Source organism: Triturus cristatus, chromosome 2_2 (assembly GCF_964204655.1).
Source record: "Triturus cristatus chromosome 2_2, aTriCri1.1, whole genome shotgun sequence".
In the NCBI taxonomy this organism is placed as follows: Eukaryota; Metazoa; Chordata; class Amphibia; order Caudata; family Salamandridae; genus Triturus; species Triturus cristatus.
The window spans coordinates 545,493,626-545,520,717 of NC_140582.1; the positions used below are offsets into that span (position 1 = coordinate 545,493,626).

A 27,092-nucleotide genomic window follows, 5' to 3' on the forward strand; every position below is an offset into this window, starting at 1 on the left:
CACTTTTTAGAAGAAGCCCATCAGGAGCCCATCCAGGCCCGGAGCTTTCATGGCTTGCATTGGTGTGAGTGCCAATACACCCTCTTCCACCGAGAGGTCTGCTTCCAGTCGAGCTGCGCTTAGTCTCTTCGCTGGGCAGTCCTGTGCAAACTCCACAACTTCTCCCAAGGGGGCTACCAATCTAGCTTTGGAAAAGTCTGTCATATTGTCCAAAAACGCCCCTGCTATCTCACTACTCCCACTCACTTTGGCCCCATTCTCAAGCGTAAGATCTCTGATGTGAATCCCTTCCTTCTTTCTGCTCCTCAGCCATGCCAATAGCTTCCCCACCTTGTCCCCAGCCTCATAGATTCATTTCTGTTTGGCAAGGTAGGAGGTTTTCATTTCATCTTGGGCTATCGCCCTGTATTCCACACTTTTCAAGTTGAGGCTTCTCCTTGATGTCCAGTTGTAGTAATTCTAGTTCTAAGGTGGTCATGCATCTGAGTCACTCTCTTTTCTCCCCTACTTCGTCTGAGATTATCAGTCCCCCTGAGAGTGGATGTGCGGGCTTTCCATCACATTGTTGAACTATCTACTAGCCCATCATTTTCCTTAAAGTAATGCTGTGTAGCTTTATCAAGGCACTTTACCTTTTTCTTATTCGTAAGCCGCCAAATTGCCATCCTCCATTCTTGGCTTTCTAGTGGTCTGGTGGTGTTTGGTGTGATGAGCAGGGGGAAACAATCTGTAATCCCTTGCACTAGGTATCTAGCCTCAGAGAATCTGTACATCATTGACAGTGGGGTAAGGAAGCAATCAAGCTTAGACAGCATATCGTGGGTGTTGGAATAGAAGGAGTAGCCTATCTCCTGGTCATGGAGTGTTTGCCACATGTCGCCCAGCCCCAGTGTCTGTGTAAACCCCTCTAGTTACTCCAATGTCACCTCATTCTCTTGCCTGGCACTCATCCTGTCCAGGTCGGTATCCAAGACTATGTGAAAGCCGCCACCAAGTATTGTTAGGGCTTGGGGCGTATCCTTCAGTAATAGTTCTGCAGTGTGACTGACTGTAGCCCCGGTGAGGCATTGAAATGTATCAGTTTGATTGTCTTGCCCTCCCATTCTTCCTGCAGGCCCGAATACCAGGCTATCAAATCTGACCATGTCCGGGTAACATGGAGAGCCAGTGTTTTTTTAAGCAGGAGTGCCACACCCCTGAACCTTAATGTGTATTGCACATGAAAGGCCACCTTATAGTTGCCCCTACCCAGGCAGCAATGCTGGTTATCGATCATTTGTGTTTCCTGGAGAAATAATATGCCCGCTTTACATCTGGAAAGTGCCTTAGATACCAGGCCCCTTTTTCATTGTATTCCCCAGACCATTGACTTTCCATGTCAATAATGCCAAGCTATGCTGCTGTCATTGTTCCTACATTTCTCCCTGCCCCTCCACTGATCCCGTGAGAGAGAGTATATGTCTGATCACTGCACCAATGGCCTGATGCCTGTTTGTGACATGAACTTCACTTCCAACTACCCCCTTCCCTAACTTACCGTGATCCTGGAACTGATCACCCCCCATTTCCCAAACTAAAATCAACATCATCTAAGTCTACAATGCGCCTCTTGCAGAGGTGCCGCTATCTGGCCCGATTCCTGCTATAGAGTGCATTTCCGTGTCCTCCTTATCTCAGTCTCTAAGTACGGTACCTGTAGTCCCATATTGCACTCCCATCTAGTACCCCAAAGTACAGTTCCAGCACACTATGCGTGATCCTTGTGTGTGCAGACACAGTGCCTCAGTGCTGGTTTCTGGTAACTTAAACAATGTCTCTTCAGTCATTGGGGTCACTACCAGTAGCTGCTACTCCTCATTTTCTGGCTCTGTTTTGCACTCTTGGGTTCACGTACCAATGATCTCCACTTGTTGTTATCAATGACGTTGCTGCACTGTTTGATCCCCATCACTGTTTTGACTTGCCCCACATGCATTTGCGCCTTAGTCAGGGGGGCCTTGTTCCTTCCCCTGGGGATCCTCTTCCAGCCAGAGTAAGTCTGCGGTCGAGCATTTGGTACCAGCCATCGCCTCTGTTGTTCGAGCCAGTTCTATACCTCCTGTGCCGGCTTGAAAAAGTGGGTGGTCTCTTTGTGCATGATCTGCAGTTTTACAGTAAAGAAAAGCATGTATTTCATATTCAGCTACCTCAGAACTATTATTAGCGGCACAAAAGAACCCCTTTGTTTCTGCACCAGATTAGTGTAGTCCAGCAACACTGACCCAATCAACCTTCCCTCCACAACAGTTCTACATTGGGTCCCTCCGCATTAAACCGGGACACCTACCAATCTCACGTTGTGTCACCTTGATCTTTCCTCTGTATCCTCCAGGTGGTCAGTGAGGACCTTAAGCTCCCTCATCATGGTGGTGCATTGCAGTGTTAGGTGCTTTACCGTCGGCTGGACAGTGTGGAGTTGTGTTTCTTTCTCTTTCACCTACACTACCAATTGTCTGTGATCATCTCTCAGGATCCCTTCCTCGTTCACCACCGCTGCTATTTGGGCCTCTAACTTTACCTTGGTGTCATTAATTGACATCTGGATTGGCACCATATTAGCCAATGGGAGGTCCCTGTCTCAGCCGCTGCTATTGCACCTTCTTTGTCCTCGTCTGCCATCGCACCTTGAGAATTCATCTTGGCAGCACGGGCCTTCGCTATGGCCCTCTTTCTCACAACAGCTAAGTTGACCAGGCCTCCTTCTCCATGGTAGTGATTGTCGTCTCCTTCTCTTCACCCATCTGCTTCTCTTTAAGGGTGCGCTAGGCACGGGAGACATTTCTCTCCCATAGGACGGGGTGAGGACAAGGGGAGGCTCAGTAGGAGCCACTCCTGGCATGCAGTGTTATGCCGCCATGGCAGCCTTTGTCCTCTGCTGCAGCAGAAAGAACCTGACTCCTCTTCCCAAGGACGCCCGGGCCGAAATACAGCTGCTGCAGCAACGGGCCCCAGGGGAACATCGCCCTATGCCCCAATCCAGCCGTCTCCTTCTATCCGCTGCGTCTGGCTGGCATTCCTCATTACAGTCTCCGGGCTCCTCACTGCTCCACACCACAGCGCAGTCCTGGTAGCCTCTTCAACTCCAGCCACCTCTCTGTAGTGGTGGTATTGTGGCCGAATCAAGGCCTTCGCCACCATTTTGGCCCCACACCACCTCGTACTCAGCTCATTTCAGGAGCAACAGCTGTCTGCATTCTGTATTTCAGCTCTTCCTCACACCACCAGAATTCTGAAGACAAAGCCCCACGTTGTTCCGGGGGTTCGGCAGGTCGTTCTATGCAGGATTACTGGTTTTGGGGCCCGTTTCCATCAGGAGAGCTGCAACACACGTCCTACTCCATTGCTAGCCAAGCCACATCCCGGAAGAAACCCTTTTAACTATAACATCTACCAAGTTGGCACCCTCCATGCACTTGACTTCCCGATCCCTTTGCTGATGCTACCTTTATTAAACACTGACATGGATCACTGCCCCATTCTACACCCATGCATCCGACACAAACTGGGAATACCGCTGCAGTGGCCTCAACTCCTACCCAGGACAAGTGATCACAACATATGACAGTCTGATTCAATGCAACCCACACCTGTAATCTCAAAACATCAACAAAAGAGGGACACTAGCAGAACTACCCCACACCATAGAAGCCAAAAAATATAATACATTTGAATGTCTACGTGCCATGGGATGCTGCCAGTAGCTCTGACACTGATCCCAGAAATAAGCAGCAGGAAAGGACATTCCAGCATACTGTGCAGAGAATCTTTCTACATTGCATAAACTAGTCACAACATATTCTAGACGCATCAGGGACATAAGAAGTGGTTGTTGGGGAGTAGGCTCTTTCTCTAGGCAGGCTTAGGCTAACTTCACTCATCTCAGAAGTAGCACATACACTAGAGACTCCTGCTCATACAAGCATCACTAGCAACCCTGCTCCTGTGGCCCCTTTCCTACCACTGCTCCTGAGTTGCATTAGATTTATAACTCCTTTGTTATGGTAGCCTGGAGGGAGTATGCTGGTCAACAGGTAGTAGAGCACTCTATATTGAGGACACTAAATTATGCACCATGCACCACATGTTTCTGTAGGGGAAGCTGCAGATGGGTACCTTTCACATTCAGGATATGGTGGCAAGGGTCTAAGTAGAGAGTGAACAGGTCAAGTGGTAGGGAAGTAGAATGCAAGAACTACAGGTAGGGTGGCAAGACAGGGAAGACAGTAATCGGTTGGACTACATACTTCCAGTGTTGGCATTGCATGGGCAGTCAGATAGTTCTGCAGACAGGTGCAGACAATGACTGCTTTGGCCACCTACTAAAGGGTGGATTTCAAATGTATGATGTTTCTAAAATCCTTAAATGACATTGTTTTTGATGATTGAATGTTGGAAAGTGGATTATTAGCAGGGGCAAATGTAAATCTGCCACTGGCAATAAGCCCACTAACACAGTATCTCAGAATAGGTCTAAGAAGATTATTCCTATGCTCAACCCTTGGTAGCTTGGCTGCGAGCAGCAAGGCTTAACTTCTAAAACAGGTATGTAAAGCATTTAAAAACAAGAAGTCAGTAAATAATTAAGACACAATGCACAATAAAAATCCAACACCAGTTTATAAATATAGGAAATATTTTTTTCTTTAAAATGACAACAAAACAACAAAATCCAATGTGGAAAATTTTGATATGAATTTTCAAAGATTTAGCAATTTCTAGCACATAGAAACCTATAGCGCTTTATCGGTACATCTAGTCACAATAGACCGGGTCAAAGTCAAAGTTTCAGGCCGACCGCGATGGAGCTCTGTTCCACTGGTCATGGAGGGCCCTGGGAGCCACAGGCTCCAACACCCATACCAATTGCCCTGGAGTATACTCAGGCATAGTAGCCTTCTGATCATACCAATACTTCATGAGCTCCTGGCTCGCCTCCAGTTTCCTGTTTGCTTTGTACATGTACTCTGCCATTCTAGATCTCAGGCCTAGCACATAGTCAAGCACATTGTCCTTTGCTTCTTTAAGAGGATTCTCTAAAGACTCTCTCAGCAGACTCAATGGCCCCCTCACAGGGTGTCGAAACAGCTACTCAAAGGGACTGAATCCAACCCCTTTCTGTGGCACCTCCCTGTAGGCAAACAGTAGACATGGGAGGAGAACATACCATCTCCTCCTGAGTTTTTCTGACAACCCATTTATCATGCCCTTCATGGTTTTGTTGAATCTCTCACCTAGACCATTTGCTTGTGGGTGATAGGGGGTGATGAACTTATAGTTGACACCACACTTATCCCACATAGCAGTAAGATAGCTGGACAGAAGGTTTGTGCCCCTACCTGACACCACCTCTTTCGGAATACCTACTCTGGTGAACACACCAAGCAGTGCTCTAGCCACTGCAGGAGCATCAATGGTTCTAAGAGGGATTGCTTCAGGGTACCCAGTGACATGGTCCACTACCACTAATATATACCTATTTCCCGAGGCAATAGGTGGGTCCAGGGGACCACCAATGTCCATCTACACCCTTTGAAAATGAACCCCAACCACTGGCAGTGGTATTAGGGAAGCCTTTGTCTTGCCCCCTGTCTTGCCACTGGCCTTACAGGTGACTCAGGAGCTGCAAAACTCCTTTAACTTTTCAGACATATGGGACCAGTAGAAATGGTACCCCAACCGGTTAAATGTTTTTGTCTGTCCCCAATGTCCTGCTAAGGTGATATCATGACCCAAAGTCAGGATGAACTCTGTGTACTTCTGGGGCACCATCAACCTCCTGGTAGCCTCCTCCTTGAGGTTTCAGGCCTCAGTGTAAAGCAGCCCATCTTCCCAGTAGATTTGGTGAAACCCACTGTCATCCCCCTCCTCTTGCTTAGAGGCAATCTGCCTCAAACTCTCAAGCATGGGACAGTCTCTCTGTCCCTTACTGAACTCCTCTATGGAGGGTCTACCTACTCCTGTCAGTTCTGCCAAATCTGACAGCTCTGGCAGGGATGGAGTCTCTCCCTCAGAGGCCAGATCCTACACATTAGGGTTAGATCATTCATGTACCTCTGGAGTTCCCTGGGCTGGCTCACCAGTCCCAGTACCCTTCTTGGATGCTTGGCCCTTTTTTACAGTGTCCAAGTGTCCAGCCCCTCCCTTCTGGCTAGTCTCTGACCTAGTCACAACACATACCTACTCATAGAGCTCCAATCTTTTCATATGGAGTCCTCTCTCCACCTCTGACCACTCAGAGGCTTCAAGATCATTGCCCATTAAACACTGGACTGGGAGCACCTTTGACACAAATACCTGAAGAGGGCCTGTGACACCTCCCCATTCCAAATCCACCACAGCCTTGGATGGAGTTTGGTAGTGCTGTCTGCATAAGTCACCTGGTGAAACTCACCAGGTAGCAACTTCTCTGGAATCACCAGCTCATCCAGGACCATAGTTACACTAGCCCCTGTGTCTCTGATAGCCTCAACCTCAGTCCCATTCACTTTATTAATAATTCTTTTTATTGAACATTTTCGACAGAACTCACCATCACAAAAGCATGAGCAAGCAAAATCATAGTTAAGTATTTCCAATCATTAACATCACATATCAGGTCACCTTTACAATATACGATAATTCAAGGGGTTTCAAGAGTTTCAGTATCAGTTCGGGGAGAAGGTGGAGTACATATATCACCTCTATATTGATTCCAGGCCCCCCCAAACCCTTCTCCATTTACCAGGGCACCCTCTTGCAACATAGACGGATTTCTCCCTAAACATACACCAATCTAGGTCTTCTGTCCACTTTCTCAGTTTGGGCGGCTGGCTTGCTCCCCACTGTGGTCCCATTCACTTTAGGCCTCTGCCTGTACTTGTCCATGTTTGGAGGTAAGGCAGCAAGGGTTGCAGTGTTCACCCCACCCAGGGACACTAAGGTTGCTTCCACCACCTGATTACCCTTCTCTGGGGCACCACTCTCCACCCCTACACTTACAGTGGTAATCCCTGTGGCTGGCCCCTTAGGGGCAGCTTCTTGGCACAGACAGCATCTCCCTGCTTGTGCCCTGGCTGGTTACAGTCGAAGCACATACCCACCTTTGAGGGATCAAAGAACCTACCATTCTTTCCCTGATACCCTCTCCCTTTGAATTTGGGTTGGCTCGGGGCCCCCCCTCCTTGTTCAGGTTTTTGTGGGTCTTTTGAGGACTCCTTATGCTTTTGACCTTCTTTTCCCTGAGCTTTCCCCTGGGGAGGGACCTGTCCTCCTTTCTTCTGGTCATCCCCCTGGTGCTGAATGGAAACCCGGGTTCTCACACACTCATCCGCTGCTACTCCCAGCTCTCTGGAGTCTGTCAACTTAGAGTCCACTAGATATCAGCATAACTTCTCTTCTGCATAATGAGTCAAAATATTTTCCTTCAAAAACAAATTATACAATCCCTCACATGTGTCAACTTTGTTACCAACAATCCAGCCTTCCAGTGACTTCACTGAAACATCCATAAAGTCTACCCAAGACTTTGAACTCAATTTCTGGGTGCCTCTAAACTTCACCCTGTACTGCTCTGGAGTCAGACCAAATCTCTTGACTAAGCAGGCCTTTATCTGCTGGTATGATTCTGCATACTCCGCCTTCACAGTCAGGAGCCTATCCCTACCAGCTACTGGAATCAACTCCCACAGGAGTGCACCCTAATACTTAGAGTGGACCCTACTCATTCTAAGGGCCATCTCAAAGGCTGCTAGCCACTTTTCAATGTCATCCCCCTCAATGTATTTGGGCACTATACCCTTGGGAAGTTTGTGATCAAAACCACCACCCCTGGACATTTCAAAATCCTCATCATTTTCACTGTCACCAGGTCTTTTGAATGCCTCCTCCCTCGCCCATCTTTTCTCAGCCAATTCCAGTGTCATCTGCTCCAAAGCTGTCAAACCTAATTGGGCCTCAAGCTGTCTCTCTGCAAGGGACAGTGGTGGTTCCTGAGTAAGGGACACTTTCCCCCTCCCACCATCTGGAGTCATATGGATAACACTAGAGGAAATGGAACAGGCATTATCCACACCCCCCTCTGGGGTGAGGTTGAGGGAGCACCCTTCATCCCCCTGGAATCTCCATAGCTACCCCTGCCCTGGCCTGTAGGGACTTAAACAATTTTGCCCGCCTAATCTTGTGGGCAGCAGGCATCACCCTCAGCCTACACTGTACCCTAAGATCAGCCTTCCTGAACTGGGACAGTTATGTAGGTCCAGCTCCATGGTTCCCTAGTTTTGGGTCATAACAACTAGGGACAACAGAATTAGAACAATTTGGAAAAATCAAAACAATGTATTAAAAACAGTTTAGTCCAAATTTCAAAAATCAAACTCAAAGGTTTTGTTCCAAGGCAATTTAGAGGATTTTTGCAATCTTAATTCCCTGTACTGAAAGGTGTACTTTTTAAACACAAGTCCTCATCCACACCGCTGAGCACCAAATGTAAGAAAGTAGAGTATTAGTAGGGGCAAATGTATATCTTCCACTGGCAATAAGGCCACTAACACAGTAAAGGGTTCAGAATAGGTCTTGGAAAATTATTCCTAAGCTCAACCCTTGGTAGCTTGGCTGTGAGCAGGCAGGCTTCACTTCAAAGACAGGTATGTAAAGCATTATAAAAACACAATTTAGTAACTAATTAAGACACAATGCACAATAAAAATCCAACACCAATTTATACAAATAGGACATATTTTTATCTTTGAAATAACAAAAATCCAATGTAGGGAACCGGAGATATGAATTTTCAAAGATTAAGCAATTTCTAGCACATAAGAAACCTATAGCGCCTTATCGGGACATCTGGTCGCGATAGATCGGGTCAAAGTCACAGTTTCAGGCTGACCACGATGGAGCCTTGCTCGGCTACCACTCGAGGTAGGTCTCGGTCACAGTTTTTACCTTCGGACTTAGAAACTTTTCTGGAGCTTTTCTTCACGGGGTCCCTCGATGCTCTTCACCAGGCGGATTCAGTGAGGGTTCGCCGGCCTCGAATTTCGCCTACTCCCGGTCAAACTCTTGAAGTAGGACCTACGGAGCTTTTCAGATAGACGAACCAGGATGGCAGGCCGGCTCGCGGTTGAAGTCAGGCGGCTTGGCTGGCCAGGTTGAGTCGGTCCCCTTATGGAGCTTTTTTCAAAGTTGCTCCAAAGTTCTCCAAACTCCTGGAGTTTGGAGAACCCAAAGGGTCCCAAAGTGTCTCAAACTCACTCCAAGGATCTGGAATCTCCAAGATGGTCCTTGAAAGTTAAGGACTTCAGTTCCCACAATCCACTTGGACAAAACCCTTACAAATCCACTGGTAGGTCTCCAGGTTGTGGATCCTTGGTGGTGATGTTCCAGGTGAGCTCTGTTAACCTGTAGCCTGCAGGGAGTCCACTGTTTAGTCCTTTTACATCAAGGTAATCCACAGGCTGTAGTTTCAGATGGTGCAGAAGGTGCAATCTTCAGAGTTCAGGCCTTAGGAAATGCACATCAAACTTCTCAGCATGGCCCGTCTTGCTTTCTTAGGTTTCGATGCAGACTTGTATCGAGAGCGCTAAAACTCACCAGCGAGGAATTAATTCATAATTGAAGCCTTACCTTGATGTACTCCTCTCGAGGACTCTAAGTAAAGATACGAGTCTACGAATATCATCTGTTTGTGATGATCGTTCTGACTACCATAAAAGCAGATACTTGTTAAAAGACTGCCTGCGACCATATACATCGCGATCAACTATTAACAGTGTGCAGCTACTAGGATTATTTTAATCTACTTCAGGGGTCATATATATATAGGACACAATAGTCCTGAAGATGGTCTCATGGACGATTGCATAAGAGACCGAAACGTCGACCTAAGACACTTTTTCGAAAATCTACTTATATAAGGGACAGTGTATACAAATGTAATACTGTAGGACCATTGAAGTTTTATCGAATTTCCTCTTGTTACATTGTATGTGTATACTCATAGTACCCTCTAAAGATTCTTTGAAAAATATAAAATTCTTTTTATATACACCCGTGTTTGTATATTCTTTGACTAAATTCCTTATTTGTATTCAGAATTGATTGATATTGTTCAAACAAAATCTAAGAATTAATTTACTAATAAGCAATTGATGAAAGCTTATATTAGAATGAGAGTTTGAAATGTTATCACTGTGTATTCTAAATAAATCCCTTGACGGACCTTTACCCGTTTATCTATTTTGCCCAGGCCCTCAAGGGTGGATTGGGTTTTCCCATTTTTACTTAAATATATTTTCTTAGGTTTCAAGCAGCAGATCTGAGAGGTTCTGCCCCTCTCAGATACTTATTCCAATTTCTCTGGGTCACGCAGATGGTCACTCCTGTCCAATGGGCTGCAGGGTACCACCCAAAGGTCTGACCACTTCCTGCCGAGTTTGGCACTCTTTTGTCCCAGAGTGCACCATTTCTTCCAACTTCATAATGGCAGATTTTACAGCAGGGAGAGACGACCTAGCTAAACACACCTCTAGGATGGCCAATCTCCATAGTTTCTCCCCCTTGCATCTGCTCATTCCTTCCTTAATCCTAGCAGCTGGCTGGGGTTCAAAAAAGTAGAGCTGTAAATGACACTGGGGTCCTCCCCTTCCCTTGAAGTCCACTGTTTATGACTCCTCTCCCTACTCTGGCATTCCTGTGCAACAGAACACTGCCCTTTCAGCATTGCTGGTCAACCCCGGGTGCTCTTCATCACTTTTTCAAAGAAGCCTGGCTAATCCACTTAACTCTAACCAATCAGGACAGACCACTGGAAGGCTGAACCTGGACTTATAAACAAGGAAGTCTTATAACTTCTTGTATGTACATTTTAGGAGAAATTCACTAATGTCATATTATTGAGTTTATTAATACCATTCTGTGAAGTCTTTAAAAGGTCTTTTAGCCTTATCCTATCAACAGTTATTAGTTAATAACTTCTCGCCATGTTAACCTATGTGGAAGGGGAATTGCAATGGGAAAAATGACTTGGGCCATTTTTCCAGCACCAGCGCTTATAAAAACAAGTTGTATAAGTACTCTGCCTATATCTACAGGACCACCACCCCTATTATAGCTAGGGGAGACTTTAGGGGTTCTGAATATGCAGAAATATTGCAGAACCTCCCTCCACAGTGCTCAGAGCACCAAAGTCGAGTTTGTGCAGCGCTTTATCACAATGTGGGGAGTGAAATGTGCAATTTCACTTAACCCAGGGCATATAAAACTCATTTTATAAGGGTCCACCTTATAGATACCTGACCCCCCACCCCTGGCACACCTAGGGTAGACCCTGGGGGTACCTAATATACCTGAACATTGTAGGGTATCCATTTTTAAGTGCCCCAAACACCAAAGTCGAGTTTGGACACAATTTACTTTGAAAAAGCAGTCCTGCAACACAGGGCTACTTTTAAACTGACCTCAGGCTCAGCAGTGCACACATGCAAGTGCAGAAAAGGGTTGCTGGCCTCTAAACTACCATGTCCTATTATATACTAGGGACTGAGAGTTAGTTTTAATCTCCTGCCCTATTATGTACTAGGGCCTTATAGGGTAGGACATACCAATCACAAGGGTACCCCAACCCATAGTATACCCTAGTGTATGTAGGTGTTTTCACTGTATTTTAAGTGTGTTTCAGCATAGCACTGGCCCTGGGCCTGGTTAGGCAGAGCCCAGGGTCAGGCAGAGTCAGTTACCACCAGTACCAGTCAGTTAAAAGTTGGGGGGTGCCCAGGGCACAGGATGACTTTGCAACACTGAACATGAACCTTTCTTTTGATTTTCATGAAATTGAAAAATTATTTTCGCCCGCCAGATAAGGATGGTGGGCGGATTTCTGGTGGACGGGAAGTCGGTCTGCCACGGGTCGTACACAGGCAATCGTTACGATTACCTGTCGGACCCACCCCGCATCCACAAAATGGTGGCGGCGCCCAGGAGGTACCATCCACCGGATGTATGTCGTTACAACGCACACTTTTACAACGCATGCACTTACAACGCATTTTTTACAACGCACAATCCATTACAACGCATGACATTACAACGCATGACACTACAACGCATTTTTAAAAACTACCTTTACAACGCATTCCATTACAACGCATACTACCATTACAACGCATACCATTACAACGCATAATATTAAATTGCATTTAAGGTAAGTATTAGATAGTATAGGGGTAAATATTACTTTTCTAACTCCAGGGGGTGCAACAGTAGGGTAAGTGTTGGATAGTATAGGGGTAAAAATTACTATTCTAACTCCAGGGGGTGCAACAGTAGTGTAAGTGTTGGATAGTATAGGGGTAAAAATTACTATTCTAACTCCAGGGGGTGCAACAGTAGGGTAAGTGTTGGATAGTGTAGGGGTAAAAATTACTATTCTAACTCCAGGGGGTGCAACAGTAGGGTAAGTGTTGGATAGTATAGGGGTAAAAATTACTATTCTAACTCCAGGGGGTGCAACAGTAGGGTAAGTGTTGGATAGTATAGGGGTAAAAATTACTATTCTAACTCCAGGGGGTGCAACAGTAGGGTAAGTGTTGGATAGTATAGGGGTAAAAATTACTATTCTAACTCCAGGGGGTGCAACAGTAGGGTAAGTGTTGGATAGTGTAGTGTAATATTATGCGTTGTAATGTTATGCGTTGTAATGGTAGTATGCGTTGTAATGGAATGCGTTGTAAAGGTAGTTTTTAAAAATGCGTTGTAGTGTCATGCGTTGTAATGTCATGCGTTGTAATGGATTGTGCGTTGTAAAAGTTGCGTTGTAAAGGTTGTTCCCCCCATCCACCAGATTAGGATGTTGCACCCCATCCAGCCTGTGTATGACGGTTTAACCGCCATTCACAGGCTGGCGGGGATGTACTTTGGGGGCCCGTAGTCGGCCCCCTTAAGCAGGGGCATGTTATGTTATTTTTGCACCCCAACATTTCCCTGCACCATGTGGCAGGCATCGCATGGTGCCTGCCAAGTAGTGCAGGGAAATGCAAAACTTGCATTTTTACCATTGCGGCAGGTGCTGCAGCCAGCAGCACCCGCCACAATGGTAAACATGCACAATGCGACCGCCATAGTGGTGGCCACATTGTGATTGCACTTGCAGGACCGCCGCCATATAGGCGGCCTAACCCAATCCCCGTGATGATGGCAGACAGACTTAAATCCATCTGCCATCGTAATGACCCCCTAAGTGTACCATATAAACCAGCCCATTTCAAAATTAATTTAATCCTAAATGGTCTATTAATTTTGTTCTCATCAATATACACTTATAGTGTAGCGAAGACTAGCTTATCTGATTTCTTTTACTCCTCTAACAGAGACAGCGTCAGACACACTGATTTTCCAGCACAGTTCATACTGTAGGCCCAGTTTTGTTAAAGGTTTGTGTGTGCAAAGTGGTACAAACCGCAGCATCGATTGACTGCATTGCTAAATGTTTTTAGCAGTAAAAGATGGCCTTTGCGCAGTGTGAAAACTGCTTTGTGCTGTGAAGGGCCACTGCCCTGATAATATATGAAAAAGAGGCATTTCTTGTGCAGGTCAGCACAAACACCTGTAGGTTCTGATGCGTGCCTAATCAACTAGCCTTGCCTTAATATCGAAAGCCACATAAAATCAAAAGCAAATAATGGGGAAAGTGGTCATTCGCCAAATACACAAACGGTGATGAAAGGAATGCTTGCAAAGAGAATAAACCACTGGTAATTGATCTGGGTTGCATTCCAACTCATCGATTTCTCCAACCGTGCCACCCTAAATAGAAACCTGTCAATCAGTACTGCCCCTGATCCTCATGGTCATCCCGAAATACCAGGTGAGGTACAATTCAGAAGGGAACACAACCACCTCCAGGCTGGTTTCTGCCTTTTTAGGCCTCGTCAGAGACGTATTGTGCATTCCCTCCAAAAACAGTCATTTGCTGCAAAAACATGACATAACAAGTGTGCTGAACACAAACCACACAGCTTATATGTTTGACGCTCCTGCAGATGTTTATGTGCAGGATTTTGTACTGCTAGTATAGCCCTAGAACCAGTAGCGACCGGTACGAAAGGAGAGTGGCAGAGCGGTGAAGAGAGCCACTCGGGCTCTCCACGACAATGTTGCCACTTACACGCATCCCCACACCCCTCGGGGCGGGCTCAACACGAGGGGATAAATAAATGGCCGGAGACCGCTCGGGGTCTTCCGGCCACGATACTGAAAGTGTAGTCCTGTGTACTCATTTAGCGTTGCTGTGGCCTAATTACTCCCAATGCCCCGCCGTGCTACATTGGCGACGAGGCCGGTCGAACCACACGCGTGCCCACTCACCTGGAAAGCTCCTGCTCGGAACGAGCGGTGCCCACCCGTGTAGTCCTGCTCCGCTCTGTCACCGAGGTGGATTCCTGCAGGGAGCTCCCAGAGCCCACCTGCGGAGTTCCGTCCTCCAATCCCCTGACTTGCGCCAGGACCCCAGCGCACAGCCACCATGAGAAACCTGCCAGTAGCTGGCGCTGCTGCTCAGCAGGATGGAGCAAATAATCCACGTGGGGGTGCCAACATGCCTCTCCCGGGACACAGCCACACGGCAGTTGCGCCTCTGCCCCACTTCAGTGAAGCCTCAGATCCTGCCACTGCCACGCCGAGATGGAAAGCGTGGGTCGGACGGCTCAACCACTATTTCAAGAAGACAAGGGAAACTGACGGCACCGTCAAACGCTCACTCCTCATCTACTATGGAGGTGCGGAGATATATGACCTCTTTGAGACGCTCCCCAACACGGGCAATGACGATGACTATGACGCGGCGGTCACTGCACTTAACAGGCACTTCGACCCGCAACTCAACCCCGATTTTGTGAAATTCAAGTTCAAAAGGGCATGGGAGTTGGACTCACAGTCAGTCGACATGTTCTACGCACGGCTGCGCCGGCTGGCCAGCACGTGCACATTCACGGATCAGAGAGAGGAAATAAGAGACCAAATCATCCTAGGATGCAGTTCCAAACTCCTGAGGAAGCTGATCCTCCGGCAACCTGGAATCTTGCTGGATGAGATCCTAGTCCTAGCTCGCTCCCATGAACTGTCAGATGTCCGAGCACAGGAGATGGAGGCCGCTTTACACACGCCAGTTGCCGAGTCGCCTGCATCCCGACATCCGCCGATCAAAGAGGAAAAGGTTGAAGCCATCCAACGACGCCCCTCAGCGGCTCGCCAATCACCCAGACCGCAACCGGTACCAGGGGGACCGTGTGGATATTGCGGAGAGGACCACCCCACGACGGATGTCTGCGGGGCAAAAGGAAAGACATGCTCCCGGTGTTGAAGGCTAAACCACTATGCCAGGGTATGCAGCGGTGGGCGTTTCAGGCAAACGTCGTCAAGGTCCCGGGGCATGGCACAACGCGTCCGCCAGATCTCTCCTGACGATCAGCCAACGGTCGCGGACAATCAGCCACAGGGGCGATGGCCCATGTACGAAGACGAAGATGACGAGATGTTTGTAGTGTCGTACATTGGCAGAACGGATCGGCGGCGGCGGTCACCTCCCATGTGCTCAGTCGCTGTCGAAGGCACAGAAGTACGAGCCCTCATCGACAGCGGAGCATCTGTCAATGTGATGGACTCCACACAATACGACTGCCTGTCACCTCGTCTCCTGCTAACACCCTCCACAGCCCGAGTATACGCATATGGAGGGACTGACCCGCTTCCTCTCCGTGGGGACATGCAAGCAAAAGTCATGAGTGGAAACAACTCAACGGAAACCCGGTTCTACGTCACGGAGGAACGAAAAGGGACCCTACTGAGCTGCCACACGGCAGAAGATCTAGGACTCGTATTCTTCGCGAATCAAGTCCATGACTAGCACGCGTAAGCAATACTGCAGGAGTTCCTGGCTCTCTTTGAAAGACTAGGAAAGCTCAAAGGCAAAAGGTTTAAACTGCACATTGACCCCTCGGTCAGACCAGTAGCCCTCAGACACCGGAGAGTGCCATTCAACCTTCGCCCGCAGGTCGAGGAGGAACTAAAGAAGCTCGAGGAACTAGATGTCATCGAAAAGGTCTCTGGCCCGACCCCCTGGGTTTCTCCGCTGGTCATAGAACCTAAGCCCAAGCAACCCAGAGCCATCCGGCTCTGCATCTATATGAGGCAGGCGAACACCGCCGTGAAGAGAGAACGCCATATTACGCCCACGATGGACCACATAGTGGCTGATTTGAATGGAGCCAAGTGGTTTTCCAAGTTATATCTCAACGCTGGCTACCATCAGCTGGAACTGGAGCCGGAAAGCCAGTATATCACGACCTTCTCGACCCACATTGGACTCCGAAGATATAAACGGCTCAGTTTTGGGGTGTCGTCGGCAGCTGAAGTCTTTCAAAACGCCATCAGGGATGCACTGTCCGGGTTTCAGGACGTAATCAACCTGAGTGACGACATTTTGGTGTTTTCCAGCACCCTAGAAGACCATCACCTTCACCTCCGAGCTGCTCTGCAGAGACTCACAGACTGTGGCCTGACCCTGCATAAGTCCAAGTGCTCATTCTATCAAGAGACAGTCGACTTCTTTGGGTACACCTTCACCCAGGATGGATTGCTCGTAGACCCCAAGAAGGCCGCAGCCATCCGTGCCGCCAGCACTCCGAAGAATCCCACGGAGGTGAGGAGTTTTCTCGGTATGGCCACGTACTGTGGGCGGTTCAACACGAACCTCGCTGCCATATCGGAACCACTTCGGACCCTCACACGTCAAGATCACAAATGGAGTGGACGGTGGCTGCCAACAAGGCGTTCAACGCCATCAAGGTGGGATTACTTGACAAGACGGTAATGGCCTACTTCCACCCCCAGCGGCGCACGGAGCTAGTCGTCGATGCAAGTCCAGTCGGCCTAGGGGCGGTCCTCCTGCAAGAACATGGTTCGGAGATCTGGAAGCCAGTTGCCTATGCAAGCAAGGCTCTCACCGACACAGAGACCAGGTACGCTCAAATAGAAAGGGAGGCGTTGGCCATCAAGTGGGCGTGCCAGCACTTCCATCTGTACCTGTGTGGCCAGGAGTTTAACGTGGTGACCGACTACAAGCTGCTGCTACCGCTGTTTGCAGGCTCATCTCGGCTGGCGCCCCCGAGGATAGAACGATAGGTGGTGCAGTTGCAATCATATAACTTTAAAGTAATCTACCGTCACGGCGCTCATAATCTGGCTGACTACCTGTCTCGTCACCCGGAGCCCCCAAGGGCATCAGTCCTGTCGGAAGATGCATGTCACACAGAGGTTTTCGTGAATATGGTGTCTCAAGGGGCGTGCCCGTCGGCCATGACGCTGGAAGAAATCTGCAGGGCGACACAGGAAGATCACACACTGTCCCGGGTAAAGGAGGCCCTTGAGAACAACGGATGGACACACTTCATGGATGAGACCCGCATCCTCCGGCCGGAAGTCAGTCACGCCCGACAGCAGCTGTGGCAAATACGCCACAAACTCAGCGTGGGTGAGAAAGGAGTGGTTCTGAGAGGTCACCTCATAGTGGTCCCGGAGGGTTTACAGAAGAAGATCCTCGCGCTGGCACATGTTTTCCACCAAGGAAGGGCGAAAACAATAGCCAGGCTGCGGGCCAAGGTATAGTTCCCGGCAATGGACTCTATGGTGGATGAAATGGTAAGGCAATGCCATGCCTGCACGATCACTGGAGGCGATCCCGCACCGGCACCAGTGATCACGGAAGAGCCGAGCACGGTCCCCTGGACTCAAATCAGTCTTGACTTTGGGAGCTTCCCGGACGGACGTCACATGCTGGTCATCGTCGACTCCTTCTCGAAGTTTCCCATAGTGGAAATAGTTGCGTCAACGGCATTTCCACAAGTGAAGAAGGTCCTCAACAGAACTTTTGCAATGATGGGGCTACCGGAGGAGGTCAAGCCCGTCAATGGACCCCCATTTCAGGGCCGAGACTTTCAAGAGTACCTTGAAAACAAAACAATACAGCACCGGAAGATCACCCCGCTCTGGCCCCAAGCAATTGGGAAAGTAGAACGCCTAATGAGGACTCTCAACCGAGCACTGCATATCGCTGTGGATTGGGGAGAAGACGCTGAAACAGCTCTTGATCAATTTCTGGGAGCATATCGACAGACCCCACACAGCACGACCAAGTGCGCACCGGCTCATCTGTTGTTCAAAAGGGCGCCACGGGACAGCATCCCATCTGTCCCGACGTGGATGCCCATGGAACGGGACAACGACGCAGTCCAAGCAAAGAGAGAAACAACCAATCGAAAGGCCAGCGAAGCCCGCAGGGCACAGGAACATCATCTGAGAGTAGGAAATCAGGTAGTGATTAAAGACCGACGCCCTGGTTGGAAGTTTCGGACGCCCTATGAGCTGGAAGCATGGGTCGTTGTAGGCGTTCAAGGGACCATGGTTACTGCTCGAAGGGGACAGCACTCTGTCACGAGAAATGTGTCCAGCTTTAAGAAGGTGTCTGAGAGGGAGCTGGACCAAGAAGCATCTGACCATCAGGACACCCTTCCAAGTTTCTCCTCACCTGTTTCTTCCAGCATGGGGAGCCCACCATCGGAAACACCACGGCAAGTTAGCCAAGGGCCTAGTGATGCTGTCAGGTCGACTGGTCAAAGCACAGCAACTGAGTCATCCGAGAGTATCCCGTCCAGTGCTCATGCCGGCCAGAGTTCCCGGAGCCTGAAGTATGGTCTCCGGCCAAATCCTGTGCCAAGTCAGAGACTGAAAGACTTTGTATATATGTCTCCATGAACTGAGAGGACTTGGTGGTCTAGAACCAAAAGAAAGGAGGGATGTAGAAAGCCACTCGGGCTCTCCACGACAATGTTGCCACTTACACGCATCCCCACACCCCTCGGGCGGGCTCGACCCGAGAGGATAAATAAACGGCCCTAGACCGCTTGGGGTCTTCCGGCCACAATACTGAAAGTGTAGTCCTGTGTACTCATTTAGCGTAGCTGCGGCCTAATTACTCTTAAGGCCCCGCCGCGCTACAGGCAGGAGGGAACAAAAAAACTTGCCTGCAGCGCGCCACATCACCCGGGTGCTAATTATTTGCACTCCCAGGGAGACTGGGAGCCTGTGCTTGCTGTCTCCAGCCCGGCAATGCAGCTCAGGTTGGAGACAGCTTCAGTGAGCATGAGGGTTTGGCCGCCCTGAGATGGGTGACCAAACCATCACGCACACTGATAACAGTGCTTTCAACTCCCTGTCAGTGCCTGTCATCCCCTTGGCCCCACCCCTAGGACCATGGGATACAAAATAAAACGGTAATAACCCCTGGCTTATTATTGTTTTCTTTTCATTTTTTATTTTATGCTCCTGGAAGTGGGAGGCGACACTACTCCGCCATAGTGGAGGAGCCGCCGCTGTGAACAAAGCCTATGCTAGACATCACAAACTCGCCTTCGTTATTGCGTTAAGATGTATGCTACGCAATCCAGTCATGTTTTGTGCAAGAACTGCCAATAACATCATCGGCAGGAGACTCTGTAAATTATGGTGCTCCTGCTTTCTATTGTTTGTGCAACCCAGTGCGCCTATTTTTCACACTGTGCTGCACTGCATGAGGATTAGTAAATTGGGCCCAAGTGAAAAACACATCTTGCAGTTGTAAATCGTTCCATTTTGTCGCTTCTTTACAGAAAACTAAAATCTTCAGCATTGTTATTCATGGAACTAAGGTTTTCTCTACCTCTTTAAAATAATTACCTGATATGAATCCTGAGTAAACATGGGTGCGTTGTCATTCACATCTGAAACTCGGATGGTGACTTCCGTTTCCGTGTGGTGACGTGAGTCCGAAGCCTGGACCCGCAGGCGGTATTCAGCTGCTTCCTCATAATCCAGCGGCTTCGCGAGAGTGAGGACTCCTGTGTAGCGGTCCAAAGCAAACTTCAAACCGGGGTTGCCGTTGTCAGTTAAACTGTAGGATATCGTTGGATTCAAATCGACGTCGTTAGCAGATAACTGAATCAGGGTGGAGCCAAGAGGTGCATCTGAAACGGGATATAAAAACATTTATTTTAGAAGCACAAGACTAACACACTCTCTAAATTGTTTATTTGCACATGGTATGTTGAAGTAAAATGGCAAATGTTAATGTCTGGTGGGCCAAAAAAAGGAAAATGTGTTAATTAGCAGTAGCGACTCTCTTCTGAAAAGGCCCTCATTACAAGTGGCCTGGGGCTCGAGATGTGATAATTATCGGACCTTGTAAAATCCGATTTCTGAGGATTGGAAATGAAAAATGCGGTCATTATCGCCTATTAGAAGTTGTGACCTTTAAAAAGCGCTGTCACATGCGAATTTTGGTCCTTGGCACCCGCCGAATTCAGCTGAGTATAATTGCAGGGATTCAGTAGTTACAGAGAAACTTATATTTGCTCAAAGATTGGGAAAAAACGGGCCACTAGAATAGAGGGTCTTCGTATCGCGTTACAAATGATGCAGGTCTCCTGCAACCATATTCCCGCAAATGCAGGCGCAGCTACCCTAGTACAGGTGTTTCTAGCATGCAGAAATACTAATATGGACGTAATTTAGGGCTCGTCAGGCGTTGCTGCTGCGACCACTGGCATGCCCCTTGTGACCCCTGGCACTGCCTTTGCAACGCCCAAGCGACGTGGCAAAATCAATGCCAGGCACTGAAGCAGCTCGTCCTTATGGACGTCGGTGAGGGGTTCACTCTCCGTGTTTATGGTCCAATTATTATTATACTAATAGTAAATAATATTAAAAGATTCGCTATTAGTTTAATAAAAAATGGAGTACATTTAGCTGGAATATGACTTTCCCTGGCAGCGGAGGTATGTCAAAAATAAAAATGCTTTTAAATGTATGTATGTTGTGTGCCTGCTTGCAGTTTTGAGTGCGTTTATGTAAGAAAGTGTGTATGTGTGAATACGTGTGTATGTGTAAGTGTGAATACGTGTGTATGTGTAAGTGTAAGCATGTCTATTGTAGATGTACATACATTGCTATGTTAGCAGCATAAGCGCCTTAGATGTAAAATGCCATCTTGCCGCTTTTTGCTGCTTTTGTGAGTGAAAGCGAAGGTCAAAGGGCATGTGAAGTCACTTCCGCTGCCCCTAGAATTATGGTAAATTGACATTCATGAATACTAAGCCATTATGAGTTAAAAAGGGAGAATAAAAGTGCCATTGGTACTTTCCCAATCACCGAGCCTATTTTTCACCTGCATATATTGCCTTTTTTTAGCAAATGAAATATCTAGGAGAAAGTATCCGTGGCTGTGATTTTCCGGCAAATCTTGCAATTCCTATTTTAGCCCATATCTTCCATCAGGAATAACAGGCTCCTTCCAATGACAGCATTAGCTTGGGCTCCTTTACACAGATATCAAGTGGAACAGCCAACATCAGGTGGGGTTGATACAAATAAGCACTCCTTTTGTTAGCCTGCATAGTATCCTTACCATTTTTTAGCTAAGTGCATCTTTCACAATAATTGAAAACTAACCTATTACAGACTGTTTGCCTCTCTCTTGGTCTGACCATGTCTTCAATGCATTTCACATAAATACAAAAATTGGTTGAAGCTCAAATCTGTAACAGCTGCAACACCTTAGAATCCTATCAGAAACCTCACCAACATTTACTTGGCCACTTTTGTTTCTTGAATGTGTTCCATTTTTTTATTTCTATCACATCACTCTATACCTACCATCATTGATATTAACACACTGGTAGTCACCAGAACACTTGAACAAGTAGCCTCAATAGAGCTAAAATAAGTAATGTGCAAAACAAATTGCTAAGAGTTGGCATGCAGAGTCACACCAGCACCTCAAATATCACAGACAAGTCTGGATCCACACTTGAAGAAACCATATGTGATTGCATTAAACAGTGTGCATTCCCAATATGCCCAAGAGTTGAGGTACAAAAATTGCATATTCTGATCCAAAACCACCCAACAATTGGACCACCCAACAAATGGACTCCTTGAAGAGTGTTTAGTGTCTCCGTGTGAGTTCACTCTGGTTCTTGAAGTCAAAGTCATAAAAAACTAGTAGTCTCTCAGTCAGTCTTTGCTTACAACAGAGGCACAGAATGTCAAAAACCTCGACCATGACCGCACAGCCCTAGCCAAACAGACAGCTCTATTTATCAATGTTTCTCTCACTTTTGGCAGAATATAGAAAAGAAAAAAACAAGCAATCTCCAAAACTCTTTAAAAAAATTAATATAGGCTTTGAGATCCTGCTTAACAATTGGACTGTATTCAATACTAAACCTTCTCCAAAATACTGTTCAATGATAACATTGCTCTAACATTGTGCCCTTGTAGATCTTCTGTAGTCATGAGAATACAATCCACCATTTTAAACATAAGGGCAGGGCCTCTCAACCAGAAATCAAGGAACAGTGTGTGATCTGATTTTACTTAACCTCTCCAAGACCGTCAAGACCATTGACCATCAACTGTTCCAACATGATCTGAAAAAAGGTTAGAAGAACTGTACCAATGGCTCCCCCTCAACAACTAGAAAAGTCAAAGTATCAACATTCTTCTCCAAAATCAGCAACACCACCTACAGAGTTCCCCAAAAAGAATTCATCTACAGTCCCCATCTTCACAGCTGATTTGTCCACAGTCAAGGGAACTTGGACTTCTACATAAATGTCAGTGGTACTGAGATGCAACTAAATATATGGAAAGGATCTGGAATCTAACAATATGCAATCAAACTCTAGTCTCATTTCCATCGATTAATGCACCATAATTAACTTTGTCTCATCACATCCAAGATGGGGATTATGCTTCTTTTTTTCTTCTTTGGCTATTAAACTCGAAACCAGTAGAGCAAAGAAAGAGACAAAAATATAGATGACATTAAAATCAATAAAGGACTACAGAAACAAATACTTCTCCATTGGGATCAGGTGCCTTTTCCAGAATATATATTGAGTATAAGGCTTATATATGAATAATTAAAAGGCTCAATTGACATCATTAGTTCCAGGTCCATTTGTGAAATAAACAGCCTTCTAGAAAATACTAAAACATATATAGTGCTTTCCCTCTCAAACCCCTGTCACTGTGCATGTGGCACTCCACATCTCGCTACAGCTATTCTATTGCTCCTCGTCATCTTTAAAAAAAATAATTCCCCTCACACCCACTCCTCCATCAAAGCACTTGTTCTGTCACCTGTTGGCTTTGATTTTCTCCTCCCACTGATCCTCAATTGCTGCCCCTCCCCTCCACATTACGTTCTTTTTTCAATATATATTTTGTTTGGAAGGCCTTTAGCTGTGACTTACTGCCGGGCTGCTCCTTTCTTAACTTGCGCTTTTGTGCACATTTTATTCATTTCTTTAGTTACCGCTCCAAGATAGGCACCCACCAACTTGGAACAGTGAATTAAAAACAAAATGACAACCACGTCAGTCCTCATTGCGAAAACCAATAAGTCTGTATTACTTTTAACAGGAAGACCTATTGGTTTGTTAATGCTTGCTTTTTTACTAGCTCTAAAAGCACTTCCATCCTATTTGCATGGTTTTACACTTTTACTGTCTATCTCCTTTGGGAACACAATTCTTTAAAATAAGACTTGAGTCTACATAAATACATTTCATGGAATGAATTTGCCATTTCTTGTTGATACCCAGAATGCATTCCATTCTCTTATGCATAGCTGTGATAGATATTTTACCCACCGAGTGACTGGAATTGGATTTAGCAATCTCCATTTTATGCAAAATAGCCTTCATGGGTTTGTTTCTTTTCAGTGCTTAGAAAAGGTAGCAAATAATACCCTTTCAAAACAGAACTGTCAGCTGCACAAGATGGAAATTTCACATCAGAGAAGCACTGAGGACTCTGATCATCCATTTCCAAAATTATTGAGCCAGTAGACATTTCCACACTGTATGGGCAAGAGTACTTACCCCATACATGCTCTCCAAAAATGTGGAAACACAGAAAGCAAAATGGTGTGTAGCAATGTCTGAAAGAGCCTGTACTATTTACTCTAATTTCTTAAACTATATGCAGACCAGTAATTATTTCACAGTATACATAGACAACTTCATCAATATTCTCTTGCCAATCTGTAGCCTGTGATGAAATTGGAACTGAATTACCTTTTCAGTTGTCCTGAAACAAAAGCTTCATCTATAGATTTGATTCTTAATAAATAGACTCCAGAATTTGAGCTATTAATTTTGGAAGTGTAGGAAAGTCATCCTTTTTACCCTGATCACCCCCATTTTCTGACTGATGCTGGTGCTTACTGATACCAATTCTGAAAGTGCCCCTGGGCTCTGCTAACCAGGGCCAGTGCTATGTCCTCTAAAGGTGTGGTAATTGCTATAATTGCTATAATTCTAATTGACCAAGACAGCCTACCTAGAGTCCCCTAGTATATGTAGGTTTAGAGACCCCAGTGGACTTAATCCACTTGAGTATGCACTGCTGTGTTTTCTGGTTTCAAATTCGACTCTGGAATTAAAAGTATTTCGAAAGCCCCAAACTACCTTTTTATAATGTATAACTCAACCCTAAGGTCTGCCCTAGGTCCCCCAAGGGTATGGTGCATTTTTATAAAAAAGCAGGGACTATATAAAAGATGTTTAATACTCTGGTAGGGAAAAACAGTCAAAGTCGTTTTCCCCTATTGTAGTCAGGCTAACCCCATAGGCTAACATGGGAAGGCTTTATTAAACTTAATAACGTCTATCCTTGCTTGGGAGCTAGCTAGCAATATCATTCAAAGTATCAAAATTATGGTTACAATAAATCCAACAATTTGGCAAGATGGAATTTATTGAGCAATGAGGAACACTGCGAAGTGCAAAAAAACTCAGCTGCGCTACGCAGAGCTTCGCAAGCTGAGGAGTGCATTAGATAAATGCCGTTTGTGGTGATTTTCAGTGCCAGCTGCTTGTCCGCACTGTACAATCATCGTGAATGGCACCATGCACAGCACAAGTGGGTGCTGCTTCCTTTCTGGTGCTCGAGTAGATGTTTACTTGAGCGGTAGCTTTCTCAATGCGAACGGACGGTTTCTGAACGCAAGCATGCACGACCATTTGCAATGAGAAATCTGACCACCCGGGTTAAGAAATCTCACCTGGAGGCTTTTTTCCACACTCGCGCTCACCAACTTGATGTTGATGTTCGCGGACAAGGAAAAATCTCGCCGGGAAGTGGATTTTCCTCGCTCGTGCTCTCCAACTTGTTGTTGACGAACGTGAGCGGGGGAAAAAACTCTGCCCTGCCTAGTTTTTCGGAACTCCGTGAGCTCCGAGCAACGTGGAGTGCGGAAAAGTACGCAAACTCCATGAGCGGAGCAGAGTTCACCGCCCAGACTTAGAATTTATGATATCTATTACAGGAAAGTAGTTTTAGAACTTACTATCCTGAAGTTACCTAAAGCAGCCCTGTAGCAGCCTCTTCTGATTGGTCAGCCTTTGTCAACCTGAGCCAAGCTGCTCCCTGAGTAAGTGTGAAGAGGCCTGGGGCTGAAACAATACAGCCATTTGGAAGGAGGAGATTTGTTTCCGGTAGAAACCAGTGAGAGAAACGGGGCTGGAGAGATAAGCCAGATTCAAAGGCAGGAGAACAGGTGTCACAGGATCCAGGCCAGCCCCCACTTCCTTGCTCGGATCCTTTTTCCCAGATTAGTTGATAACAATGTTCTCTGCGCAGGACACTCACCCATCTTTGAGCCCTCAGTGCCCACCAGGTGTCACAGCTCACCTGATCATTGCCCACCTGCTGCATTCCAGGGACCACAATAAGCTCTCATCTGAGCAACAATGACTAGTTGACGTACACTGATGTGTCTGATATTTTGTACATGCTGGACGTACTGTATAATGCTTTTATTTTGATGGGGCCTGGATCTTTCAGTGCTTGGTGTCTTGATTGAGGCAGTTCACTCATGTGGAGCAACCTACAATTCCATGAGATATATTTGTTGTCCATATGCTATCATCTCACCCAGCTATCTGTTCCCCAATAGCGAAGGGCAGTCCACCCAGCTCTCTGAGCTAACATCAGGAAGCTCCCAATTGTTTGGAAAAGGGCCACATTGCTCTTGTGTTTTTCTTTCTCTATGGTGTCCTAGGGAGAGGGGTGCTTCTTCAAAAGGTTGGGGGTGTTGAAGTGGGTGGGTGCTGTTGTTAGTGGTTCCTCTAGGTCAGGACAGTGCTACATATTGGATAGCTGCATATATGGTCCTTGCTTTTGCTATATCGAAGGGACAGCTAAGTTGCTCCTTGTAAATTAACTGTATTGCCCATGGTTTCCTATTACACAATGCGAGATGACGGAGATCACATTGCTGTCGAGACAGACAGGTCTTTGCCCTCCTTAAGAGAAACAATGTAGACATTCGCCTGCTACAGGAATTGCACTTTACGGCACATACAAAGAGGAAGTTGAGGGTGGGGTGGAATGGAGAGGCACACATGTCCACATAATCAGCGTATGCATGTGGTGTTTCTATGGTAATTTGAAAGGGGTTGCAGTGGTGCACCCTGAATTCACTCTGTGATGACAACGGAAGATAAGTTTCCTACATGGTATTTTCATGAGTAAGACGTTTACAATTGTTTAGGTGTATGGACTAAATGTTGATTCCCGGGACTTATTCTTAACTATATGGCACAAAATCCTTAGATTGTAGTACTCAAAAGTCATTTTGGTAGGGAAACCTCAACGTAGTGCTAAATCCAGATTTGTACAAGTATCACTCCGACTGGAGAAGCCACCCCACGTAGCCATGCAGCTGCACTCGTATCACGACAGAATATGTTTTAATCGATATCTGGTGAGATAAACACCCAGAGTGACTAAGGGCACGTGTATCACTACTGGGTGCAAATCCTGGTCTTGCACTGATCACTGGTTTGTCACTGGAAATATCGTCACGCAGACCCAATGCATAGAGCATCTGTCTCGGACACTCTCTGACCACCCACCTATTGTGCTGACACTGCGATTGGCTGACGTATCAAATCGAGCTTTCATTTGGAGACTGCCTC

The 27,092-nt window shown here is 46.7% G+C and overlaps 1 protein-coding gene across 1 annotated transcript in view; it reads right to left on the minus strand.

Annotated features, from left to right (window-relative positions):
* Window positions 1–27,092, minus strand: part of DCHS2 (dachsous cadherin-related 2) — a 1,150,696-nt gene that overhangs the window by 96,690 nt on the left and 1,026,914 nt on the right. Inside the window, exon 21 of the mRNA XM_085641695.1 lies at window positions 19,783–20,069. Within this exon, the coding sequence (XP_085497821.1) occupies window positions 19,783–20,069 (287 nt within the window). The remainder of the gene's footprint in view (window positions 1–19,782; window positions 20,070–27,092) is intronic.